The sequence below is a fragment of the Delphinapterus leucas genome, chromosome 2 (assembly GCF_059928025.1).
Source record: "Delphinapterus leucas isolate spDelLeu-1000000601 "Yukka" chromosome 2, BTC_Dleu_Yukka2, whole genome shotgun sequence".
In the NCBI taxonomy this organism is placed as follows: domain Eukaryota; kingdom Metazoa; phylum Chordata; class Mammalia; order Artiodactyla; family Monodontidae; genus Delphinapterus; species Delphinapterus leucas.
The window spans coordinates 95,388,752-95,410,484 of NC_143130.1; the positions used below are offsets into that span (position 1 = coordinate 95,388,752).

Sequence of the window (21,733 nt, forward strand, 5' to 3'; positions counted from 1 at the left end):
AAAAAACAAATCCACCAATGGTAACAAATGCTAAAAACTATACTAAAACAAAAAGAAAATCAAAAAAGCACAGATAGAACCCTAGGAGAAATGATAAAAGCAAAGACAGACAAAAATCACACAAAGAAGCATACACACACACACTCACAAAAAGAGAAAAGGGAAAAAAATATATATCTATATATTAAAAAAAAAGGAGGAAGAGAGCAACCAACTCAATAAACAAATCTACCAATGATAATAAACTCTAAATACTAAACTAAGATAAACATAAAACCAGAAACAAATTAGATGCAGAAAGCAAACCTCAAGTCTACAGTTGCTCCCAAAGCCTCCCGCTTCAATTTTGAGATGATTTGTTGTATATTCAGGTATTCCACAGATGCAGGGTACATCACGTTGATTGTGAGGATTTAACCCACTGCTCCTGAGGCTGCTGGGAGAGATTTCTCTTTCTCTTCTTTGTTCACACAGATCTTGGGGTTCAGCTTTGGATTTGGCCCCGCCTCTGTGTGTAGGTTGCCTGAGGGCGTCTGTTCCCCCCGGAGGAGGTTAAATTAGCAAGTGATTAGGGGGCTCTGGCTCACTCAGCCTGGGGGAAGGGAGGGTATGGAACGTGGGGCAAGCCTGCAGCGGCAGAGGCCAGCCTGACCTTGCAACAGCCTGAGGTGTGCCATGTGTTCTCCCTGGGAAGTTGTCCCTGGATCACGGGACCTTGGCAGTGGCGGGCTGCACAGGCTCCCAGGAGGGGGGATGTGGATAGTGACCTGTGCTTGCACACAGGCTTCTTGGTGGCTGCAGCAGCAGCCTTAGCGTTTCCTGCCTGTCTCTAGTGTCCGCGCTGATAGCCGCGGCTCGCGCCCGTCTGTAGAGTTCGTTTAGGCAGTGCTCTGAATCCCCTCTCCTCACTCACCCCGGAACAATGGTCTCTTGCCTCTTAGCCAGTTCCAGACTTTTTCCTGGACTGCCTTCCAACTAGCTGTGGCGCACCAGCCCCTTTCAGGCTGTGTTCACGCCGCCAACCCCAGTCCTCTTCCTGGGATCTGACCTCCGAAGCCCGAGCCTTAGCTCCCAGACCCCACCCGTCCCGGTGGGTGAGCAGGCAAGCCTCTCAAGCTGGTAAGTGCTGGTCCGCACCAATCCTCTCTGTGGGAATCTCTCCACTTCGCCTTCTGCACCCCTGTTGCTGTGCTCTCCTCCATGGCTCCGAAGCTTCCCCCCCGTCACCCCACGTCTCCACCAGTGAAGCGGCTTCCTAGTGTGTCGAAACTTTTCCTCCTTCACAGCTCCCTCCCAGAGGTACGGGTCCTGACCCTATTCTTTTGTCTGTTTTTTCTTTTGCCCTACTCAGGTATGCAGGGAGTTTTTTGCCTTTTGGGAAGTCTGAGGTCTTCTGCCAGCGTTCAGTAGGTGTTCTGTAGGAGTTGTTCCACATGTAGATGTATATCTGATGTATTTGTGGGGAGGAAGGTGATCTCCACGTCTTACTCCTTTGCCATCTTGAAGGTCTCCCTGCCTTGTAAATTCTTAATTCTAATTAAATGTCAGGTTAGAAAACTCCTTAGACAAGTTTTATTAGTTTATCATAGCTGAATAGAATTCTCATTCCTTTTCTTTGCCCTGAAAATTGTTTTTTAACACTTCAAGGGGACACCTGTTAATTTGCTTTAAGATATAGTGAACAAGTATATGTTAACTGTGTCGAAACTCTTTATGATTTTATAAACATTATCTAGCCTTTGTTTTTACAGACTGAAGAGTCCTAATTTTCCATCCCTATTATTTTTTCTAGGATTCCTTCATTCTTTTGGTAAGTTTTTGCCTAGATAACACTACCCAGTGGTCTGAATAATCAGTCTCACATCTTGGCACAAGGGTGTTCCTGTGCCAAAAGGGCCAGGACCTTAGCTACCATAGATAGCTGTGGGTTGGTGCCCTATGCTCTACTGGCAAGTTGGGTTAGTGTATGATAAGTATACTTCTTAGTTTCCTCCTATTTCTGTGTAATTTCATAGAAGGGGTAGCTTAATTTAAGAAGTAGGGGCATGTTCATTTTAATATAGATCCATTCTAAAATTCATCTTTCAGTATTTGGTTGTATGAAAAATTTGAAAAATGCACAGTGAGTAGCAGTATTGGGTAACAGTTACTCATGTTCATTTTGAGTAACAGAAGGTTTTAATTTTGATTAAAATAAAAAATTTTATCCATTTTTTTCATGGTTGGTGCTTTTTCTGCCCTGTCCAAGAACTCTTTGCCCACCCATAGGATGTCAAAGAGTTTTCTCCTATGTTTTTGTCAAGAAATTTTAGTTTTATTTTATTTTTTAAAAAAATTTATTTTATTTATTTATTTATTTTTGGCTGCATTGGGTCTTCGTTTCTGCACGCCTGCTTTCTCTAGTTGTGGCAAGTGGGGGCTACTCTTCGTTGCAGTGCACGGCCTTCTCATCGTGTTGGCTTCTTTTGTTGCAGAGCACAGGCTCTAGGTGTGTGGGCTTCAGTAGTTGTGGCTCGTGGGCTCTAGAGCAGAGGCTCAGTAGTTGTGGCACATGGACTTAGTTGCTCCGTGGCATGTGGGATCTTCCTGGACCAGGGATCGAACCTGTGTCCCCTGCATTAGCAGGTGGATTCTTAACCACCGTGCCACCAGGGAAGTCCCAACAGTTTTATTTTTTAATATTTAAATCTTTTATTCATTTTGAATTAATTTTTGTGTGTGGTGTGAAGTACGGGTTGATGTTCTTTGTTTTCCATAAGGATATCTAATTACTTCTGCACCAGTTTTTGAAAATGCTGTCTCTTTTGAATTATGTTGGTTCCTTTTAAAAAAATCAATTGTCTTTATATGTGTGGATTCATTTTTAAACTCTCTCTTAGTTCCATTGATAAATATATTTATCTCAAAATATATATATATTTATCTCAGTGCTAATTCCACAGTCTCATTTCTTATATCTTTTATAGTAAGTCCTGAAATCATGTAGTGTTAAGTCTTTTCTAAGTCCTTTACATTTATTTTTTCTTGGCTGTTCTGTGCAGCTTGTGGGATTTTAGTTCCCCAACCAGGTATTGAACCTGGGCCATGGCAATGAAAGGGCCGAGTTGTAACCACTGGAATGCCAGGGAATTCCCTCCATATTCATTTTGGAATCAGCTTGTCAATTCTACAAGAAAGCTTTCTGGGATTGTGTAGAATCTGTAGATCAGTTTAGGAAGTATAGACATCTCAGTATTGAATCTTTTAAGTAATGAACATGATGTAGCTCTTCATTTTTTTAGGTGTTTTAGAAATTTCTCTCAATAATGTTCAGTAGTTTTCAGTGTAGGGGTTTTTCACAATCTTTATTAAATTAACTCCCAAGTACTTTATGTTTTTTGATGCTATTGTAAATGCTGTTTTTTTAAAAATTTCATTTTCCAGTTTTTTGTTGCTAGCGTATAGAAATACAGGTGATCTTTATCTGTTGATCTTATATCTAATGAGTTTGCTCAATTCACTTACCATTTTTATGTGTGTTTTTTAACTGATTCCTTAGAGTTTTTTATGAAGAGTAATCATACTGTTTGTGAATAGAGACAGCTTTACTTTTTCCTTTGCAATCATCATGCCTTTTATTTATTTTTCTTGTTTTATTTCACTAGCTATGACCTGTAGTACAATATTGAATAGAAGAGAACAGATATCCTTGCCTCATCCCTGATCTTTGGAGGGAATGTATTATTGCAAATATTTTCTCTCAACCTGTTTCTCCTTTTCTTTTTCAAACTATGTTCTTTTTTATTCACTGTGAAAATTTACATAAAGTAAATAACTGTTTATTCTACAGTTCTATGAGTTTTGACAGTTGCCAACAGTTGTGTAACCGTCACCATAATAGATACTACAGAACAGTTCCATTGCCCTCAGAAATTACATTGCTGCTACTTTGTAGTCAGCCCCTCGCAACCACTTTGCTATCCTCTATCTCGAGTAGTTTTGCCTTTTCTGGAATTTTATATAAATGGAATTATATAGCATATAGCCTTTAAAAAGTTTTTTAAAATTTATAATATAACTTAAATGTGTACAAATATAAACTACTATGAATGCCTTATACTTACAGTTTTAATTTAAGTATAAAACAAACATGAAATTCTAATAAAACCAGAAAGCCAACATATTTCAAATGAACAGTATTAATTTAATTGGAAGGATATTAACTGCAACTGAAATCGCCACTGTTGGATTGATACTAGAGAGCTCTGTTTCTCCTACCTCTCTTTTAGGCCTGCTGTTACTGAGTGGCATTAAAAATGTTGAGCTGGCTGTGTGGTTTGAGGTAATCACTTCACATTTAAGGCCAAATTGCCAACGAGTAATCCATGAAAGTCTTTTAACAGGGCATTTCTTGATACTTAGAAAGCTGTCTTGTTTGATTGAAGATAAGGGTGGTGGTATTGAAATCTGCATATAGTGTCTGTTAAACCCACTTATAGGGACTTCCCTGGCAGTCCAGTGGTTAAGACTCTGCACTCCCACTGCAGGGGGCGTGGGTTCGATCCCTGGTTGGGGAAGTAAGATCCCACATGCCTTGCAGCACAGCCAAAAAAGGAAAAACACCAAAGCCACTTGTAATGGGAATCAGGAATTTGGCACAGAGGTGGGCTTTGCTCAGTTCACAGATACGCTGACAACATGAACATGGTCCCAACTGCTAAGAGGCAGTAGTACATAGCCTCTTGAGTTTGACTTCTTTTGATGTTGCATGCATTGATAATTCAGTCCTTTTATTGTTGAGCAGTATTCTATGGTTTGGATGTACAGTTTGTTTATAATCCACCAGTTGAAGGACACCTGAATCATTTCTAGTTTTGAGCGATTATGAATAAAATTGCTATAACTTCATGTACAAGTGTCTGTGAACATAAGTTCTTGGGTAGATAACTAGGAGTTTGATTGCTGGGTCACATAGTAAGTATATATTTAACTTTGTAAGAAACTGCTAAACTCTTTCGTAAAGTGGATGTATAACATTTTGAGTTCCTACCAGCACATTCCTTTTCCAGTTTTCTGCATCCTTGTTGATACTTGGTATTGCCAAATGTTTATTTAGGTTATTATAGGTGTATCTCACTGTCATTTAAAAAAAATTTTTATTGGAGTATAGTTGCTTTACAATGTTGCGTTAGTTTCTACTGTACAGCAAAGTGAATCAGCTATATGTATACGTATATCCCCTCTTTTTTGGATTTCCATCCCATTTAGGTTACCACAGAGCACTGAATAGAGTTCTCTATGCTATACAGTAGGTTCTCATTAATTATCTATTTTATACATAGTATCAGTAGTGTATATATGTCAATCCCAATCTCCCAATTCATCCTACCTACTCCCGCAACCCCTTGGTATCCATACGTTTGTTCTCTACGTCTGTGTCTCTGTTCTGCTTTCTAAATGCGATTGTCTATACCAATTTTTTCAAATTACATATATATACGTTAATATACGATACTTGTTTTTCTGACTTACTTCACTGTGTATGACAGTCTCTAGGTCCATCTACATCTGTACAAATGACCCAGTTTTGTTCCTTTTTATGGCTGAGTAATATTCCATTGTATATCTGTACCACATCTTCTTTATCCATTCCTCTGTTGATGAACATTTATGTTGTTTCCATGTCATGGCTATTGTAAATAGTGCTGCAATGAACATTGGGGCGCATGTGTCTTTTCGAATTATGGTTTTCTCTGGATATATGCCCAGGAATGGGATTGCTGGGTCACATGGTAGTTCTATTTTTAGTTTTTTAAGGAACCTCCACACTGTTCTCCACAGAGGCTGTATCAATTTACATTCCCACCAAAAGTGCAAGAGGGTTCCATTTTTTCCACACCTTCTCCAGCATTTATTGTTTATAGATTTCGTGATGATGGCCATTCTGACTGGTGTGAGGTGATATCTCGTAGTTTTGATTTGCCTTTTTCTAATTATTAGTGATGTTGAGCATCTTTTCATGTGCCTCTTGGCCATCTCCATATCTTCTTTGGTGAAATGTCTCTTTAGGGTTCTGCCCATTTTTAGATTGGTTTGTTTGCTTTTGATATTGAGATATATGATCTGTTTGTATATTTTGCAGATTAATCCTTTGTTTGTTACTTCTTTTTTTAATTAAAAAAATTTAATGTAATTATTGATGTGGTTGACATTAGAGCTACCATTTTATTATTATTTTATCAAATTTTATTTTTTAAAACAGCAATTTCTTATTAGTTATCTATTTTATACATATTAGTGTATATATGTCAATCCCAATCTCCCATTTCATCCCACCACCACCTACCTCCTCGCCACTTTGCTCCCTTGGTGTCCATACGTTTCTTCTATACATTTGTGTCTTTATTTGTGCCCTGCAAAACGTTTTATCAGTACCATTTTTCTAGGTTCCACATATATGCATTAATATATGATTTTTGTTTTTTTCTTTCTGACTTAACTTCACTCTCTGTGACAGTCTCTAGATCCATCCACATCTCTACAAATGACCCAATTTCGTGCTGTTTCATGGCTGAGTAATATTTCAGTGTATATATGTACCACATCTTCTTTATCCATTTGTCTGTCGATAGGCATTTAGGTTGCTTCCATGGGGTGCATGTGTCTTTTCGAATTATGGTTTTCTCTGGGTGTATGCCCAGCAGTGGGATTACTGGGTCACATGGTAGTTCTATTTTTAGTTTTTTAAAGAACCTCCATACTGTTCTCCATAGTGGCTGTATCAATTTACATTCCCATCAACAGTGCAAGAGGGTCCCCTTTTCTCCACACCCTCTCCAGCATTTGTGGTTTGTAGATTTTCTGATGATGCCCATTTTAACTGGTGTGAGGTGATACCTCATTGTAGTTTTGATTTGCATTTCTCTAATATTAGTGATGTTGAGCAGCTTTTCATGTGCTTCTTGGCCATCTGTATGTCCTCTTTGGAGAAATGTCTATTTAGGTCTTCTGCCCATTTTTTGATTAGGTTGTTTGTTTTTCTAATATTGAGCTGCATGAGCTGTTTATATATTTTGGAGATTAATCCTTTGTCCATTGATATGTTTGCAAATATTTTCTCCCATTCTGAGGGTTGTCTTTTCGTCTTGTTTGTAGTTTCCTTTGCTTTGCAAAAGCTTTTAAGTTTCATTAGGTCCCATTTGTTTGTTTTTATTTCCATTACTCTAGGAGGTGGATCAGAAAAGATCTTGCTGTGATTTTGTGATTTATGTCAAAGAGTGTTCTTCCTATGTTTTCTTCTAAGAGTTTTATAGTGTCTGGTCTTACATTTAGGTCTCTAATCCATTTTGAATTTATTTTTGTGTATGGTGTTAGGGAGTGCTCTAATTTCATCTTTTACATGTAGCTGTCCAGTTTTCCCAGCACCACTTGTTGAAGAGACTCTCTTTTCTCCATTGTATATCCTTGCCTCCTTTGTCATAGCTTACTTGATCATGGGTGTGTGGGTTTATCTCTGGGCTTTCTATCCTATTCCATTGATCTTTGTTTCTATTTTTGTGCCAGTACCATATTGTCTTGATTACTGTAGCTTTGTAGTCTAATCTGAAGTCAGGGGGTCTGATTCCTCCAGCTCCATTTTTTTCCCTCGAGACTGCTTTGGCTCTTCGGGGTCTTTTGTGTCTCCATAGAAATTTTAAGATTTTTTTGTTCCAGTTCTGTAAAAGATGCCATTGGTAATTTGATAGGGATTGCATTGAATCTGTAGATTGCTTTGGGTAGTGTAGTCATCTTCACAATATTGATTCTTCCAATCCAAGAACATGGTATATCTCTCCATCTGTTTGTGTCATCTTTGGTTTCTTTCATCAGTGTCTTACAGTTTTCTGCATACAGGTCTTTTGTCTCCTTAGGTAGGTTTATTCTTAGGTATTTTATTCTTTTTGTTGCTATGGTGAATGAGATTATTTCCTTAATTTCTCTTTCTGATCTTTCGTTGTTAGTGTATAGGAATGCAGGAGATTTCTGTGCATTAATTTTGTATCCTGGAACTTTACCAAATTCATTGATTAGCTCTGGTAGTTTTCTGGTAGCATCTTTAGGATTCTCTATGTATAGTATCATGTCATCTGCAAACAGTGACAGTTTTACTTCTTCTTTTCCAATTGATATTCCTTTTATTTCTTTTTCTTCTCTGACTGCTGTGGCTAGCACTTCTAAAACTATGTTGATTAATAGTGGTGACAGTGGACATCCTTGGCTTGTTCGTGATCTTAGAGGAAATGCTTTCAGTTTTTCACCATTGAGAATGATGTTTGCTGTGGGTTTGTCATATATGGCCTTTCTTATGTTGAGGTAGGTTCCCTCTATGCCCACTTTCTGGAGAGTTTTTATCATAATTGGGTGTTGAATTTTGTCAAAAGCTTTTTCTGCATCTATTGAGATGATCATATGGTTTTTATTCTTCAATTTGTTAATATGGTGTATTGCATTGATTGATTTGCATATATTGAAGAATCCTTGCATCCCTGGGATAAATCCCACTTGATCATGGTGTATGATCCTTTTAATGTGTTGTTGGATTCTGTTTGCTAGTATTTTGTTGAGGATTTTTGCATCTATATTCATCAGTGATATTGGTCTGTAATTTCCTTTTTTTGTTGTATCTTTGTCTGGTTTTGGTATCAGGGTGATGGTGGCTTCATAGAATGAGTTTTGGAGTGTTCCTTCCTCTGCAAGTTTTTGGAAGAGTTTGAGAAGGATGGGTGTTAGCTCTTCTCTAAATGTTTGGTAGAATTCACCTGTGAAGCCATCTGGTTCTGGGCTTTTGTTTGTTGGAAGATTTTAAATTACAGTTTCAATTTCATTACTTGTGATTGGTCTGTTCATATTTTCTATTTCTTCCTGGTCAAGTCTTGGAAGGTTATGCCTTTCTAAGAGTTTGTCCATTTCTTCCAGGTTGTCCATTTTATTGTCATAGAGTTGCTTGTAGTAGTCTCTTATGATGATTTGTATTTCTGCGGTGTCTGTTATAACTTCTCCATTTTCATTTCTAATTTTATTGATTTAAGTCCTCTCCCTCTTTTTCTTGATGAGTCTGGCTAAAGGTTTATCAATTTTGTTTATGCTCTCAAAGAACCAGCTTTTTTTTTTTTTGGCGGTACGCAGCTCTCTCACTGTTGTCGCCTCTCCCGTTGCAGAGCACAGGCTCCGGACGTGCAGGCTCAGCGGCCATGGCTCACGGGCCCAGCCGTTCCGCGGCCTGTGGGCTCTTCCTGGACCGGGACACGAACCTGTGTCCCCTGCATCGGCAGGCGGACTCTCAACCACTGCGCCACCAGGGAAACCACAGAGAACCAGCTTTTAGCTTTATTGATCTTTGCTGTTGTTTTCTTTGTTTCTATTTCATTTATTTCTGCTCTGATCTTTATGATTTCTTTCCTTCTGCTAACTTTGTGTTTTGTTTGTTCCCCTTTCTATAGTTCCTTTAGGTGTAAGGTTAGATTGTTTATTTGAGATTTTTCCTGTTTCTTGACGTAGGCTTGTGTTGCTGTAAACTTCCCTCTTAGAACTGCTTTTGCTGCATCCCATAGGTTTTGGATCGTCGTGTTTTTGTTGTAATTTGTTTGTAGGTATTTTTTGATTTCGTCTTTGATTTCTTCAGTGATCTTTTGGTTCTTTAGCAGCATATTGTTTAGCCTCCGTGTGTTTGTGTTTTTTATGGTTTTTTTTCTCCATAATTGATTTCTAATCTCATAGTATCATGGTCAGAAAAAATGCTTGATATGATTTCAGTTTTCTTAAATTTACCAAGGGTTGATTTGTGACCCAAGATGTGATCTGTCCTGGAGAATGTTCCATGTGCACTTCAGAAGAAAGTGTATTTTGCTGCTTTCGTATGGATTGTCCTATAGATATCAATTACGTCTATCTGGTTTAATGTGTCATATAAGGCTTGTGACTCCTTATTAGTTTTCTTTCTGGATGATCTATCCGTTGGTGTAAGTGTAGTGTTGAAGTCCCTCACTATTGTGTTACTGTCGATTTCCACTATTTTGGCTGTCAGCATTTGCCTCATGTATTGAAGTGCTTCTGTGTTGGGTGTGTACATATTTACAATTGTTATATCCTCTTGGATTGATCCCTTTATCATTATGTAGTGTCCTTTGTTGTAACAGTCTTTATTTTAAAGTCTATTTTGTCTTATATGAGTATTGCTACTCCAGCTTTCTTTTGATTTCTATTTGCATGGAATATCTTTTTCCATCCCCTCACTTTCAGTCTGTATGTGTCCCTAGGTCTGAAGTGGGTGTTTTGTGGGCAACATATATACAGATCTTGTTTTTATATTCATTCAGCCGCTTTGTGTCTTTTGGTTGGAGCATTTAATCCATTTACATATAAAGTAATTATCGATATGTATGTTCCTATTACCATTTTTTAAATTGTTTTGGGTTTGTTTTTGTAGGTCTTTTTCTTCTCTTGTGTTTCCTACCTAGAGAAGTTCTTTTAGCATTTGTTGTAAAGTTGGTCTGGTGGTGCTGAATTCTCTTAGCTTTTGCTTGTCTGTAAAGCTTTTGATTTCTCTGTGAGATCTGAGTGAGAGCCTTGCTGGCTAGAGTAATCTTGGTTGTAGATTTTTCCCTTTCATCACTTTAAATATATCCTGCCACTCTCTTCTGGCCTGTAGAGTTTCTGCTGAAAGATCAGCTGATAACCTTGCATGGATTCCCTTGTATGTTATTCGTTGTTTTTCCCTTGCTGCTTTTAATATTTTTTCTTTGTATTTAATTTTTGATAGTTTGATTAATATGTGTCTCAGCATTTTTCTCCTTGGGTTTATCCTGCCTGGACTCCCTGCGCTTCCTGGACTTGACTGACTATTTCATTTCCCATGTTAGGAAAGTTTTCAACAATAATCTCTTCACATTTTTTTCAGACCCTTTCTCTTTCTATTCTTCCTCTGGGACCACTATAATTCGAATGTTGGTGCGTTTAATGTTGTCCCAGAGGTCTCTGAGACTGTCCTCAGTTCTTTTCATTCTTTTTTCTTTATTCTGCTCTGCAGTAGTTATTTCCACTATTTTATCTTCCAGGTCACTTATCCGTTCTTCTGCCTCAGTTATTCTGCTATTGATTCCTTCTATTTTGTTTTTTAATTTCAGTTATTGTGTTGTTCATCACTGTTTGTTTGTTCTTTAGTTTTTATAGGTCCCTGTTAAACACTTCTTGTATTTTCTCCATTCTATTTCCAAGATTTTGGGTCATCTTTACTATCATTACTCTGAATTCTTTTCATGTAGACTGCCTATTTCCTCTTCATTTGTTTGGTCTGGTGGGTTTTTACCTTGCTCCTTCATCTGCTGCGTATTCCTGTGTCTTCTCCTTTGTCTAACTTACTGTGTTTGAGGTCTCCTTTCCGCAGGTTGCAGGGTCATAGTTCCTCTTGCTTCTGGTGTCTGCCCCCAGTGGGGAGTTTGGTCCAGTGACTTGTTTAGGCTTCCTGGTGGGAAGGACTGGCGCCTGCGTTTTGGTGGGTGGAGCTGGATCTTTTCCCTGTGATGGACAGGGCTGTGTCAGGTGGTGTGTTTTGGTGGCCTTAGTAAGGTGACCTTAGTAAGACTTTAGGCAGCCTTTCTGCTGATGGTTGGGTTTGTGTTCCTGTCTTGTTTGTTGTTTGTCGTGGGGTGTCCAGCAGTGGAGCCTGCAGGCAGTTGGGTGGAGTCGGGTCTTGGAGTTGAGATGGAGACTCCCGGGAGAGCTCTGGGGCCAGGAATTCTCTGGCATTCCAGTTTCCTGGGCTCCGCACTCCCACCTCAGAGGCTCAGGCCTGACCCCCTGCCTGGAAACCAAGACCCCGCATGCCACACAGCTCAGCAAAAATGGGGGAAAAAAAAGAAAAGAAAAAAGAAAGAAATAAAAGGGTAGGAAGAAAACAAATGAAAACAAACAGACATACAAAACTCGGGACAAATAGCAAAGACAAAAACAAGCAAGAAGCAACAGCAACAATTAAAAAGAAAGAAAGAAACAAAGGAAGAGACAAACAAAACCCCAAATGGTAAAAGTAAAACCAAACAGAAACAAAAATAATCACACACACATACAAAATAAGAAACAAAAACATAAAACAGAGAAAATGAAAAAGAACAGCCAGACCAAGAAAAGAATCCCAAAACAAAATTAAACAAAAGCAAAACTAACCAAAAAAACAAGAACAAACGCAGAATGCAAATTGAAGGAAAAAGCAAGGAATACAAAACAAACACACAAAAACAATAAATAAAAGTTAGCGCAAAGAAAAAAAAGCAAGTTAAAAACACAGAACAACAAAAACGTAATGTAGAAATAGAAATATAAGAAATATATTATAAATTTAAAAAACTAAGTAAAAACAAATAATAAAATATACAGGACAAACAAAACATTAAAAAATAGTAATAATTATATTTTCCTGGGGTCTCAACTGTCAGTGTCCTTGCCCTCACCTTGAGTCACAGCCAACCTCTGTATCCCCAGGCCACCCTCCAAAACCTCTAGGTACGTTTCTGGTCTCTCTCTGGGTACTGGGGGACAGCTAGGACTCTGACATGGCCCAGCTCTTGGGTGTACTAGTCCCCAAAGTCCATAGCTGCTAGCACTAGACTGGTTTCTGTTTTGGGAACACTCGTTGTCCATTCAGATATTTCATAGATGCAGGATTTACCAAGACGATCGCGGGGATTTAACGTGCAGTTTGTGTAGCTGCACGGAAAGATTTTTGTTCCTCTTCTTTAGTCACCCTGCCCCTGGGGCTCAGCTGTGGTTTTAACCCCACCTTTGCGTGTGTGCCACCCACCGGAGTCTGCTTCCGAGGCTGCCTTGGAGCCCTCAGGTCTGCTCCGGTGAGGACAGGGCGAGGAGGTGGCATGACTGCCTGGGTCTTGGGGGCCCTGGCAGCGACAGGCACGCAGGAAAACTGGTGGCCACGGGCATGAGAGATCTGGCCCTAGTGGGAACCTTTCCTAGTGCCTGGTGACTGGCATGAGAAGGTCAGTTCTGGCAGCTTTTCCTAGCACCTGTTGGGGCAGGGGTCAGTGCGTGGGGAGAGAGAGGCTGCTGTGGTGGCTCCACCCACTGCACGTCATTCAACAGTGGTGCCTTGCTTCTATGGCAGTCTGGGTTTCCTTCATAAGTGTCCTGGTTGCTGATTTCCTCCCTCCTGTCCCCTCAGGCTGTCTCCTCGCAGCCAACAGCAGTCCTCACCCCAGGTTTGCTTTCTAATCCCCATGTTCCAGCTCTCAGCCCCCGTGTGAACCGGCAGACACACGTCCCAGTCTGGGGCACACAGGCCTGTGGCACTGACCATCTGTGTAGGTCTCACTCTGTCCCGTCTGCTACAGACCAGCCATTTCATCCTCCTCTGACAGCCTCAGATGTTCCCCTTCTGTCCCAAGTGATTTCCCCGTCAGTGAGGGGGCTTCCCCGGATGCGGGAACCTCTGTGCTTCAGCTCCCCCGAGGGGCACAGATCCTGTCCCACTTTTTCTCCTCTTATTTTTCCCTTCTTACTTTCATCCTACCCAGTTATGCAGGGGTCTTTCTTGTCGTTTCTGGTGTCCGAGGTCTTCTGCTAGTGTTCAGCCGGTGTTCTCTGAGAATTGTTCCATCTGTAGATGTATTCTTGATGCTTTTGTGGAGAGAGATGAACTCCACGTCCTTCTACTCCGCCGCCATCTTGGTTTCTCCTCACTGTTGTCTTAATTTGCGCTTCTCTAATGATTTAATGATGTTGAACATATTTTCATGTATAAATAAGCATGGCAAAAATGCCATCTGTAACAGTTTCTTTTGAAGAGCAGAAGGTTTTACTTTTGCTGAGGTCCAATTTATCTGTTTTTTTCTTTTATGGTTAGTGCTTTTTGTGTTCTGAAAACTCTGGCACTCATTCATTTTGATCTCTCATTAAACGCTATGGTTCCTTTAAATAATTAAACTACTAGAGAGTAAATCCTAAGAGTTCTTATCACAAGGAAAAACACTTTTTTTTTCTATTCATTTAATTTTGTTTCTGTGTGAGATGATGGATGTTCACTAAAACTATTGTGGTGATCATTTCATGATGTATATAAGTCAGGTAATTATGCTGTACACCTTAAACTTATAAGTGCTATATGTCAATTATATCTCAATAAAATTGTAAGAAGAAAATAAAATAGTTAAACTACTGGTATGGGGAATACTTTGTCTGTACAGCCTTTGACTGATAATAGAATCTTCACACACCAGGAGTTGACCATTTCAGAAGGGAAGAGTAATTCTCCATCCACTATAGCTGCACTTCTTTTTTCCAGATATCTGTGATATGGGGACAACCACTTATTTCCAAGGCCTTTTTTTAAAAAAAAATCATTTACTTTCCTTTTGTATTGGTGAAGTATAAAGGAAGAATATATTGTAAATCAGTTCCTCTGAAACTACACAATTACTGGTGCCCCTAGATCTTTAAGAAGGAACTTGTAACAAAGTTTAATTTTTGTTTTGTTTTGTTTTTCAGTGGTGGCATCAGCAAATTGATTTTCATACTACTTTCTTGAACCATTTGGCACGATTGGTGCCAGAAATTTATTTTGCTGAAATGGAACCAGACTTGGAAAAGCAGGAGGAGAATATACAAATGTCAATAGTCACTCCACTGGAATGGTACTTATTTGGAGAAGATCCAGATATTTGCTTAGAGAAATTGAAGCACAGTGGAGCATTTCAACTCTGTGGGAAGGTTTTCAAAAGTGGAGAGACAACATATTCTTGTAGGTAAGATTTAGAAATGTACAGGATTGGTTATAATAACAACTTGGTGTTCTGTATGTATTTTATGATGTACCTTTCTTGGTATATTACTATTTATAATATATTTAATTCTACATAATTTACTTTGTTTTATTGTGCTTTATTTTACAAGTTTGTTTTTGCTAATACAGCTTGTTTTTAAATATATGACTTAAACAGTTCTCTCACTTTTTCTTCCTGTTCTCCAGAAGTATATAAGAGATATATTTTTGCCTTGTTTATAACATAGTCCATACACCCTTATCTGAAACTCTTGGCGCCACATGTATTTCAGAATTCTGAATACTTCCCTGGTGGAGTCAGGTCAGGATCCTGTAATCAAAGAGAGCATTTCTGTAAGAAACCTATGACTGTTCACAGCAAGTGGTATAAATAAAGTCTATAGTCCGTTGTCATTTCTGGTCATTTTTTCGCCACCAAGTGAGATTCGGTATCAGAGGGTTGTGGACCTGTAGGAGCATTTGTAATTTAGTTGGATAGAAGAGGCCAGTGGTAAGGAAACTGGAAACAGCTTTAGGCTTTTTTTTTGCCTTTTGTGAGAGAGATTGACTTAACACAGCATGGTAACACAGAGAACTTTTTTATTCTCTACTCCTGCCTGAAACTTTTAACTTTTAGATCTTAACAACACTTTTAGGTTTTTTTTCTTTCTTTTTTTTTTTTTTTTTTTTTTTGCGGTATGCGGGCCTCTCACTGTTGTGGCCTCTCCTGTTGGGGAGCACAGGCTCCGGACGTGCTGGCTCAGTGGCCATGGCTCACAGGCCCAGCCGCTCCGCGGCACGTGGGATCCTCCCGGACCAGGGCACGAACCCGTGTCCTCTGCATCAGCAGGCGGACTCTCAACCACTGTGCCACCAGGGAGGCCCTTTCCTTTCTTTTATTAGAGGTTGTTTAGGTTAGGAATGTGAAGTTTTAGATTTTATACAGAGAATTGTTTTTTGCTTCACTGTAATTCTAGGTTTGACTGGTTTATGTATAGTTAACAGTTGTCTAGAACATACTGCTTTTCTTTATTCTCTTCCTTTCTCAGGAAACAGTCAGCTTTAGTATTTTATGTTCTATTTTGCTATATGGCAGTAAGTTTCATTTATCTTGTTATATATTTTTAGCTGAAGCCTGGTCAATTTCAGCTAAAGCATAGTAGATATTTGTAGACCTCATTTCTCCAAAAGGGTCATGGAGGCATTTTTAATTGTCACAGCTAGGGGAATGGTACTGGCATCTAGTGGGTAGAGGCCAGGGTTGCTGCTTAAACATCCTATGGCACACGGACAGTCACCTATATCGCCAGCAAATAATTATTCAGTTCAAAATGTCAGTACTGCTGAGGTTGACAAATCCTGCTCTGAATAGGTTAGTAGATGATATTATATTTTAGAGGCTATTATTAGTCAGTTTTTACTTATTAGCCTTTAAAAATTCATTTTTAAAACTGCCTAATTCCATCTCTTCAACTTTTCTAAATAAATATTTTAAAAATTAATTTTGCACTTTGCACTAATATATATTATTGTTAATGTTTCCTTGAAAGTATTAAATAAAATTTTACGTTTTAGAAGTTTTTATTAGGGAAGAGATTAAGAGAGATTGAATTTAATTTATTCAGTAAACATTCATTGAATACCTGTTGTGTGCCAGGCACTGATCTACGTGCTTGGGACATATCATTATATAAAATAAATTAAAATCCTTTAATTTATGTTGCTTACATTCTAATGAATTTTGTCTTTAACCAAGCCTCATTTACCAGTGAACAATCAGTGTCTGTAAAATACATTCATAACTGTAATAGGATAAGATGATGCAGAGAATGAAAAAAAAGCTGATGATTTTTCAGAAAGCTAATTTTGGTATATGTGCTACCAAATGGAGCACCAGAAAACGAATTTTTTTTTGAATTTTATTTATTTTTTATACACCAGGTTCTTATTAGTTATCTATTTTATACATATTAGTGTATATATGTCAATCCCAATTGCCCAATTCATCACACCACCCCTACCACCCCCCCACTTTCCCCCCTTTGTGTCCATATGTTTGTTCTCTACATCTGTGTCTCTATTTCTGCCTTGCAAACCGGTTCATCTGTACCATTTTTTAGATTCCACATATATGCGTTAATATACAATATTTGTTTTTCTCTTTCTGACTTACTTCAATCTGTATGACAGTCTCTAGGTCCATCCGTGTCTCTACAAATGACCCAATTTCATTCCTTTTTATGGCTGAGTAATATTCCACTGTATATATGTACCACAACGTCTTTATCCATTCGTCTGTCGATGGGCGTTTAGGTTGCTTCCATGACCTGGCTATTGTAAATAGTGCTTCAGTGAACATTGGGGTGCATGTGTCTTTTTGACTTTAAAGTCTTTATTGAATTTGTTACAATACTGCTTCTGTTTTATGTATTGGTTTTTTGGCCACAAGGCATGTGGGAATCTTAGCTCCCCGATCAGGGATTGAACCCACACCCCCTGCCTTGGAAGGTGAAGTCTTAACCACTGGACTGCCAGGGAAGTCCCTGGAATTCAGTTTTTAAAGTATTTTCATAATCAGTTTGTGCATGATATAGGAAATTCATTCACATTATTTTATAGTCATACCTTGAGTATCAGCAGGAGTCATGTAAATTTTGGAGTCTGATTTTTAATCTTTTTCAGGGACTGTGCAATTGATCCAACATGTGTACTCTGTATGGACTGCTTCCAGAATAGTGTTCATAAAAATCATCGTTACAAGGTATGAAAATAGATGCCTAAAATCTCTAGATTGGCAGGAGTCTGATGGCCAGCTAGTCCAAATTCCTGACTAGTACTTGAGTTCCTGCTGTAACAGACCTGATTTGTGAACCTTTAGCTCTGGTTAAACATATCATGTGATAAGACATCTACTACTTCAAGATGCAGCTCCTTACAATTTTTTTATTTTTGAGATACATCATTTTTATGCAGAAGATTGTATAAAGCATATGAACAGCTTAAAGAATAACTATAAAGTGAACACCTGTGTAACCACTACTTAGGTCAAGAAATGAGACATTTCCAGCTCTCAGGGGCCTCCCATTTGTTCCTTCTGGATCACCATCCTTCTCTCCTCCTTTGTGATAATCTTCCTCTCCTGTGTTTTGTGATAATGGTTTCCTTGATTTCCCTTTTAGCTTATCACCCAAATCATATTGAATGGTTCTGTTTTTGAATTCTGTACAGATGGAGTCATTCTGTATCTTTTTCTTGTTGAGTAGCTTTCACTCGGCATTAAGTATATACTTATATATATACGCATATATATATTTTGTCCATTTACCTTATAGGGTTTAATAATCTATATTGTCTTTATTCATTGTACTGTATATAGATATGTAGATTGTTTCCAATTGGGGACTATTATTGTATTAAAACAATTCTGCTGTGGACATTCTTATTTGTGTATTTTGGTACACATGTACAGGAGTTTATCCAGGGTATATATCTGGAATAGAATTGCTGAGTTCTAGGGTATATCTTAAGTCATAGTAGATAGTGTTTTCCAAAGTGGTTATACCAACACACACTTACAAGATTTGGTGTTGCTAGCCTTTTTAATTTTAGCCAGCTTGCTGGGTATATAATGGTATCACATGGTGGTCTTAGTTTAATTTTCTTAATTAGTAGTGAGGTTGAGGGATTTGCCTTTCCTGTGACATCTTCAGACAACTTTGTTATTTTGAACTGAAATGTATTTTTCAAGTAACAGTATTGGTTCTGTGCTCTGCGCTTGGGCAGATAAAATAATTGATGTTTCTCTTTGTACATATAATATGCCGAAGGTCCCATGTAAATGTAAATAACATCTTAAAGTTATGTAGACTATTTCTTCCATAGAGCTGAAAGTGTGGTTCATGTTTTTAGACTGGCTTCAACATTAGTGCTTCTATCTCAGGAAATGATAAGCTATAGATATATGTTATATATATATATGTATTTTTATTATTGTGCAAAAGAAAAAACATGAGGAGCCTATCATATAGTGTGGTTAAAATGTTTTCCTAACATTGCAAAGCTAATCAGTGATGGAATTTACAAAGTTGATCATTGGTTAATTTCATATTTCCCAGTCGTCTCCATTTATTATAGTTTTTTCCTTATGTTGGAGAACTCAAGAAAGAATGCCAGAAGTAGAGACAAGGAGGAAGTTGTTAATTTCTTCTTAGTTTTACTCTGGGATGTTAAGGGGGAGAGATGCTGAAGTCTCAAGGCCAGAGTTTTCCAGTTGCCAAACTTTGGGATTTTGTGGTCCAGTACAATTTCACAAGACTTTGGGTAAGACATAGGGTTTTCAAATTTTTATTTGGCTAGGGAAGTTCAATTTTAATTTTAAAAAGGGCACATGAACAGCAACCAAAACATACCTACCATCTCCTATCATTTTATGAAGAAAAAAAATTTAATTCCAAGAAAGTAGGATAATCTCAGACTAAAGAGCAGGTCTTTAGATTGCATACATGTAGCTCTGTTAAAGAGCTCATCACATTCCTTATTCCTTCCTTTTCTGATTTTCCGTGGACTGGTAAAACTTGTCTGTTAAATTTTAGGAACCTCTTCACTAAGCTACCTTCGAGTATTGAAAGCTTACCAGTCTACACTGCCACCACAAAGCACTCTTTTATGAAGCATGCTTAGGTTTATCATCTTTAGGTTTTTGCAGAGCTCTTCTTGTAGAGGGTGCATACACAGCTTACTAAGGAATCTTTGAGTTTTCAGAAGGATGGGCTATTGTGTAACTAATAAAAAATTATGTTCATAAGCTTTTAAAAATATTACCCTTCAAAAGTGAGTGTGAAGAGAACAGAAGACTTTTGGTGGGAGAATAATTTGGTAGAATCCTTCTGGAATACCTATTATGTGTGGTGAAATTTTTAAAGAAAAGTGAGGGAATGACTAATAAATACAATTCAAGTAATAGTAACCTCCAGGGCAAGTGGATGATCACAGAGGGAACATCAACAGTATTAATATTCTCTTGCGTTAGATGCTGGATCATTTTATTATTATACTTTGTAACTTGCCTATACATTGTGTATATTCTTTTTATAATAAAAAACATAATAAAAGAAAAAATGAAGCCATTAAAAAAAAAGATTAGAAGAAATAAGAAGGGATCTGTGTTGCTGCAGAGAAGGGGAAGAAAAGAATAACGATGGGGATGCAGACCCAAGATCAGGTACTATGTGAAGAAAGCACCAAGAAAAACCTTTTGTCACAGAATAGCACAGAACAACTTTTGCAGTCCCCGGCACCACAGAGGAAGTGGGGCTGCTGCATGGAGATGGCATGGCAACTCTGTCCAGACCTGCTCCACCATGTCCAAGTTTTCCTTTAAAGTCATGCTGCTGGCTACCTTATGGAGTACTCAGTGTTCCCAAAAGTACACCTTTCACAGCAGTCTTAAAGTCTGCAGCAGAAGAATGTAAAGTTCCTGCAGTGACATGTGCAGTTATTACCAACGATGAAATAGGAATAAATCCTGCACTGCTGGAAATGTTTTTCTGAAGCATCGTTCAGAACTGCGAATTAGGGAGTTCTCTGGTGGTCTAGCGGTTAGGAATCAGTACTTTCACTGCTATGGCGCGGGTTCAGTCCCTGGTTAGGGAACTGAGATCCTGCAAGCCACACAGTGCGGCCAAAAAAAGAACTTTGAATTATTCTTAGAGATCGTGTTGGAAGTTCTGCTACTTGGAACATACGATTACCTTTCAGAATAAATATTGGTATTGTTGTTGTAAAATTGAAATCAGGCATTTAAAATACTGTGAAAACACCAATAGTTGATGAAATAATGAAAGGTGACTCTCCATCCCTTCTTGTTATTCACACTCTTCATGTGAAGAGGCAATGCTTCTGCGTTGCGGGTGTTATCACCACAGAAGATCATAGTTCTATCATTGCTACCTCACAACACACACAGATGTTTCATTTGGGGTAAATGGATTACCCAACTGTGTTTTATAACTGGAGGATGCTTCTGATAATTCTTTCTGAGAACATTTGGAAAATTAAAATTTATTGAGTCTTCTTTTTTGTCTTTGAGTTAAACATTTAAAAAGGATTGCTGTTTGCTTGATAGCACCTGACTTGCAGACACAAAAATAGTTCGTCTTGGTTATATATTGTTTATGATAAAAAATCATATCAATGAATACTTAACTATCTTAACTTTTTATTGTTTTTTTAAAAATTTTATTTTTGGCTGCATTGGGTCTTTGTTGCTGCACGTGGGCTTTTTCTAGTTGCAGTGAGTGGGGGCTGCTCTTTGTTGTGGTGCGTGGGCTTCTCATTGCAGTGGCTTCTCTTGTTGCGGAGCACGGGCTCTAGGTGCGCAGGCTTCAGTAGTTGTGGCTCGCAGGCTCAGTAGTTGTGGTGCGTGGGCTTAGTTGCTCTGCAGCATGTGGGATCTTCCCCGACCAGGGCTCGAACCCATGTCCCCTGCATTGGCAGGCGGATTCTTAACCACTGCGCCAGCAGGGAAGCCCTGTTGAGGTTGTTTTTAAGTGTCAAACTTCATGTGTTCATATAAATTTTAATTTAATACCAAAGAGCCAAAAATTGAATTTTCCCTTATGTGTAAAACTTATATCCCATTCCAAAGAGTTTTCTCTGTGATCTTGCACAATCCAAGATGAGAATTGAAAGTAAAGTAGAGGCATAAAAAACAAGAAACAAAACAAAACAAAAACCTTTTGAGAACAGGAAAATAACAGATAAAAATTGGAGCTTTTTGTTCTGCTGTGTGTAATGTGACCCTTCTTTGTGATATCCAGCTTTTCAGTAGTTTATCCCTTAAAAAAAACTACAGTAAGATAAATAAGGTCTGAGGATCTAATGTATTTAGACTATAGTTGATAACACTGTATTATTGTATGATTGAAATTTGCTTAGAGAGTAGAACTT

The 21,733-nt window shown here is 38.3% G+C and overlaps 1 protein-coding gene across 7 annotated transcripts in view; it reads left to right on the plus strand.

Annotated features, from left to right (window-relative positions):
- UBR1 (ubiquitin protein ligase E3 component n-recognin 1) overlaps window positions 1-21,733 on the plus strand; it is a 169,634-nt gene that overhangs the window by 24,053 nt on the left and 123,848 nt on the right. For 4 of the 7 annotated variants that reach the window (XM_089907322.1, XM_089907321.1, XM_022587307.3 and 1 more), the window contains 2 exons: window positions 14,512-14,768; window positions 17,468-17,546. In XM_089907322.1, coding sequence (XP_089763448.1) covers window positions 14,512-14,768; window positions 17,468-17,546 — 336 coding nt within the window. Of the gene's footprint in view, window positions 1-14,511; window positions 14,769-17,467; window positions 17,547-21,733 lie in introns of those variants that run through there. The other 3 variants (XM_089907324.1, XM_089907325.1, XM_089907328.1) reach the window with 3 other exon arrangements.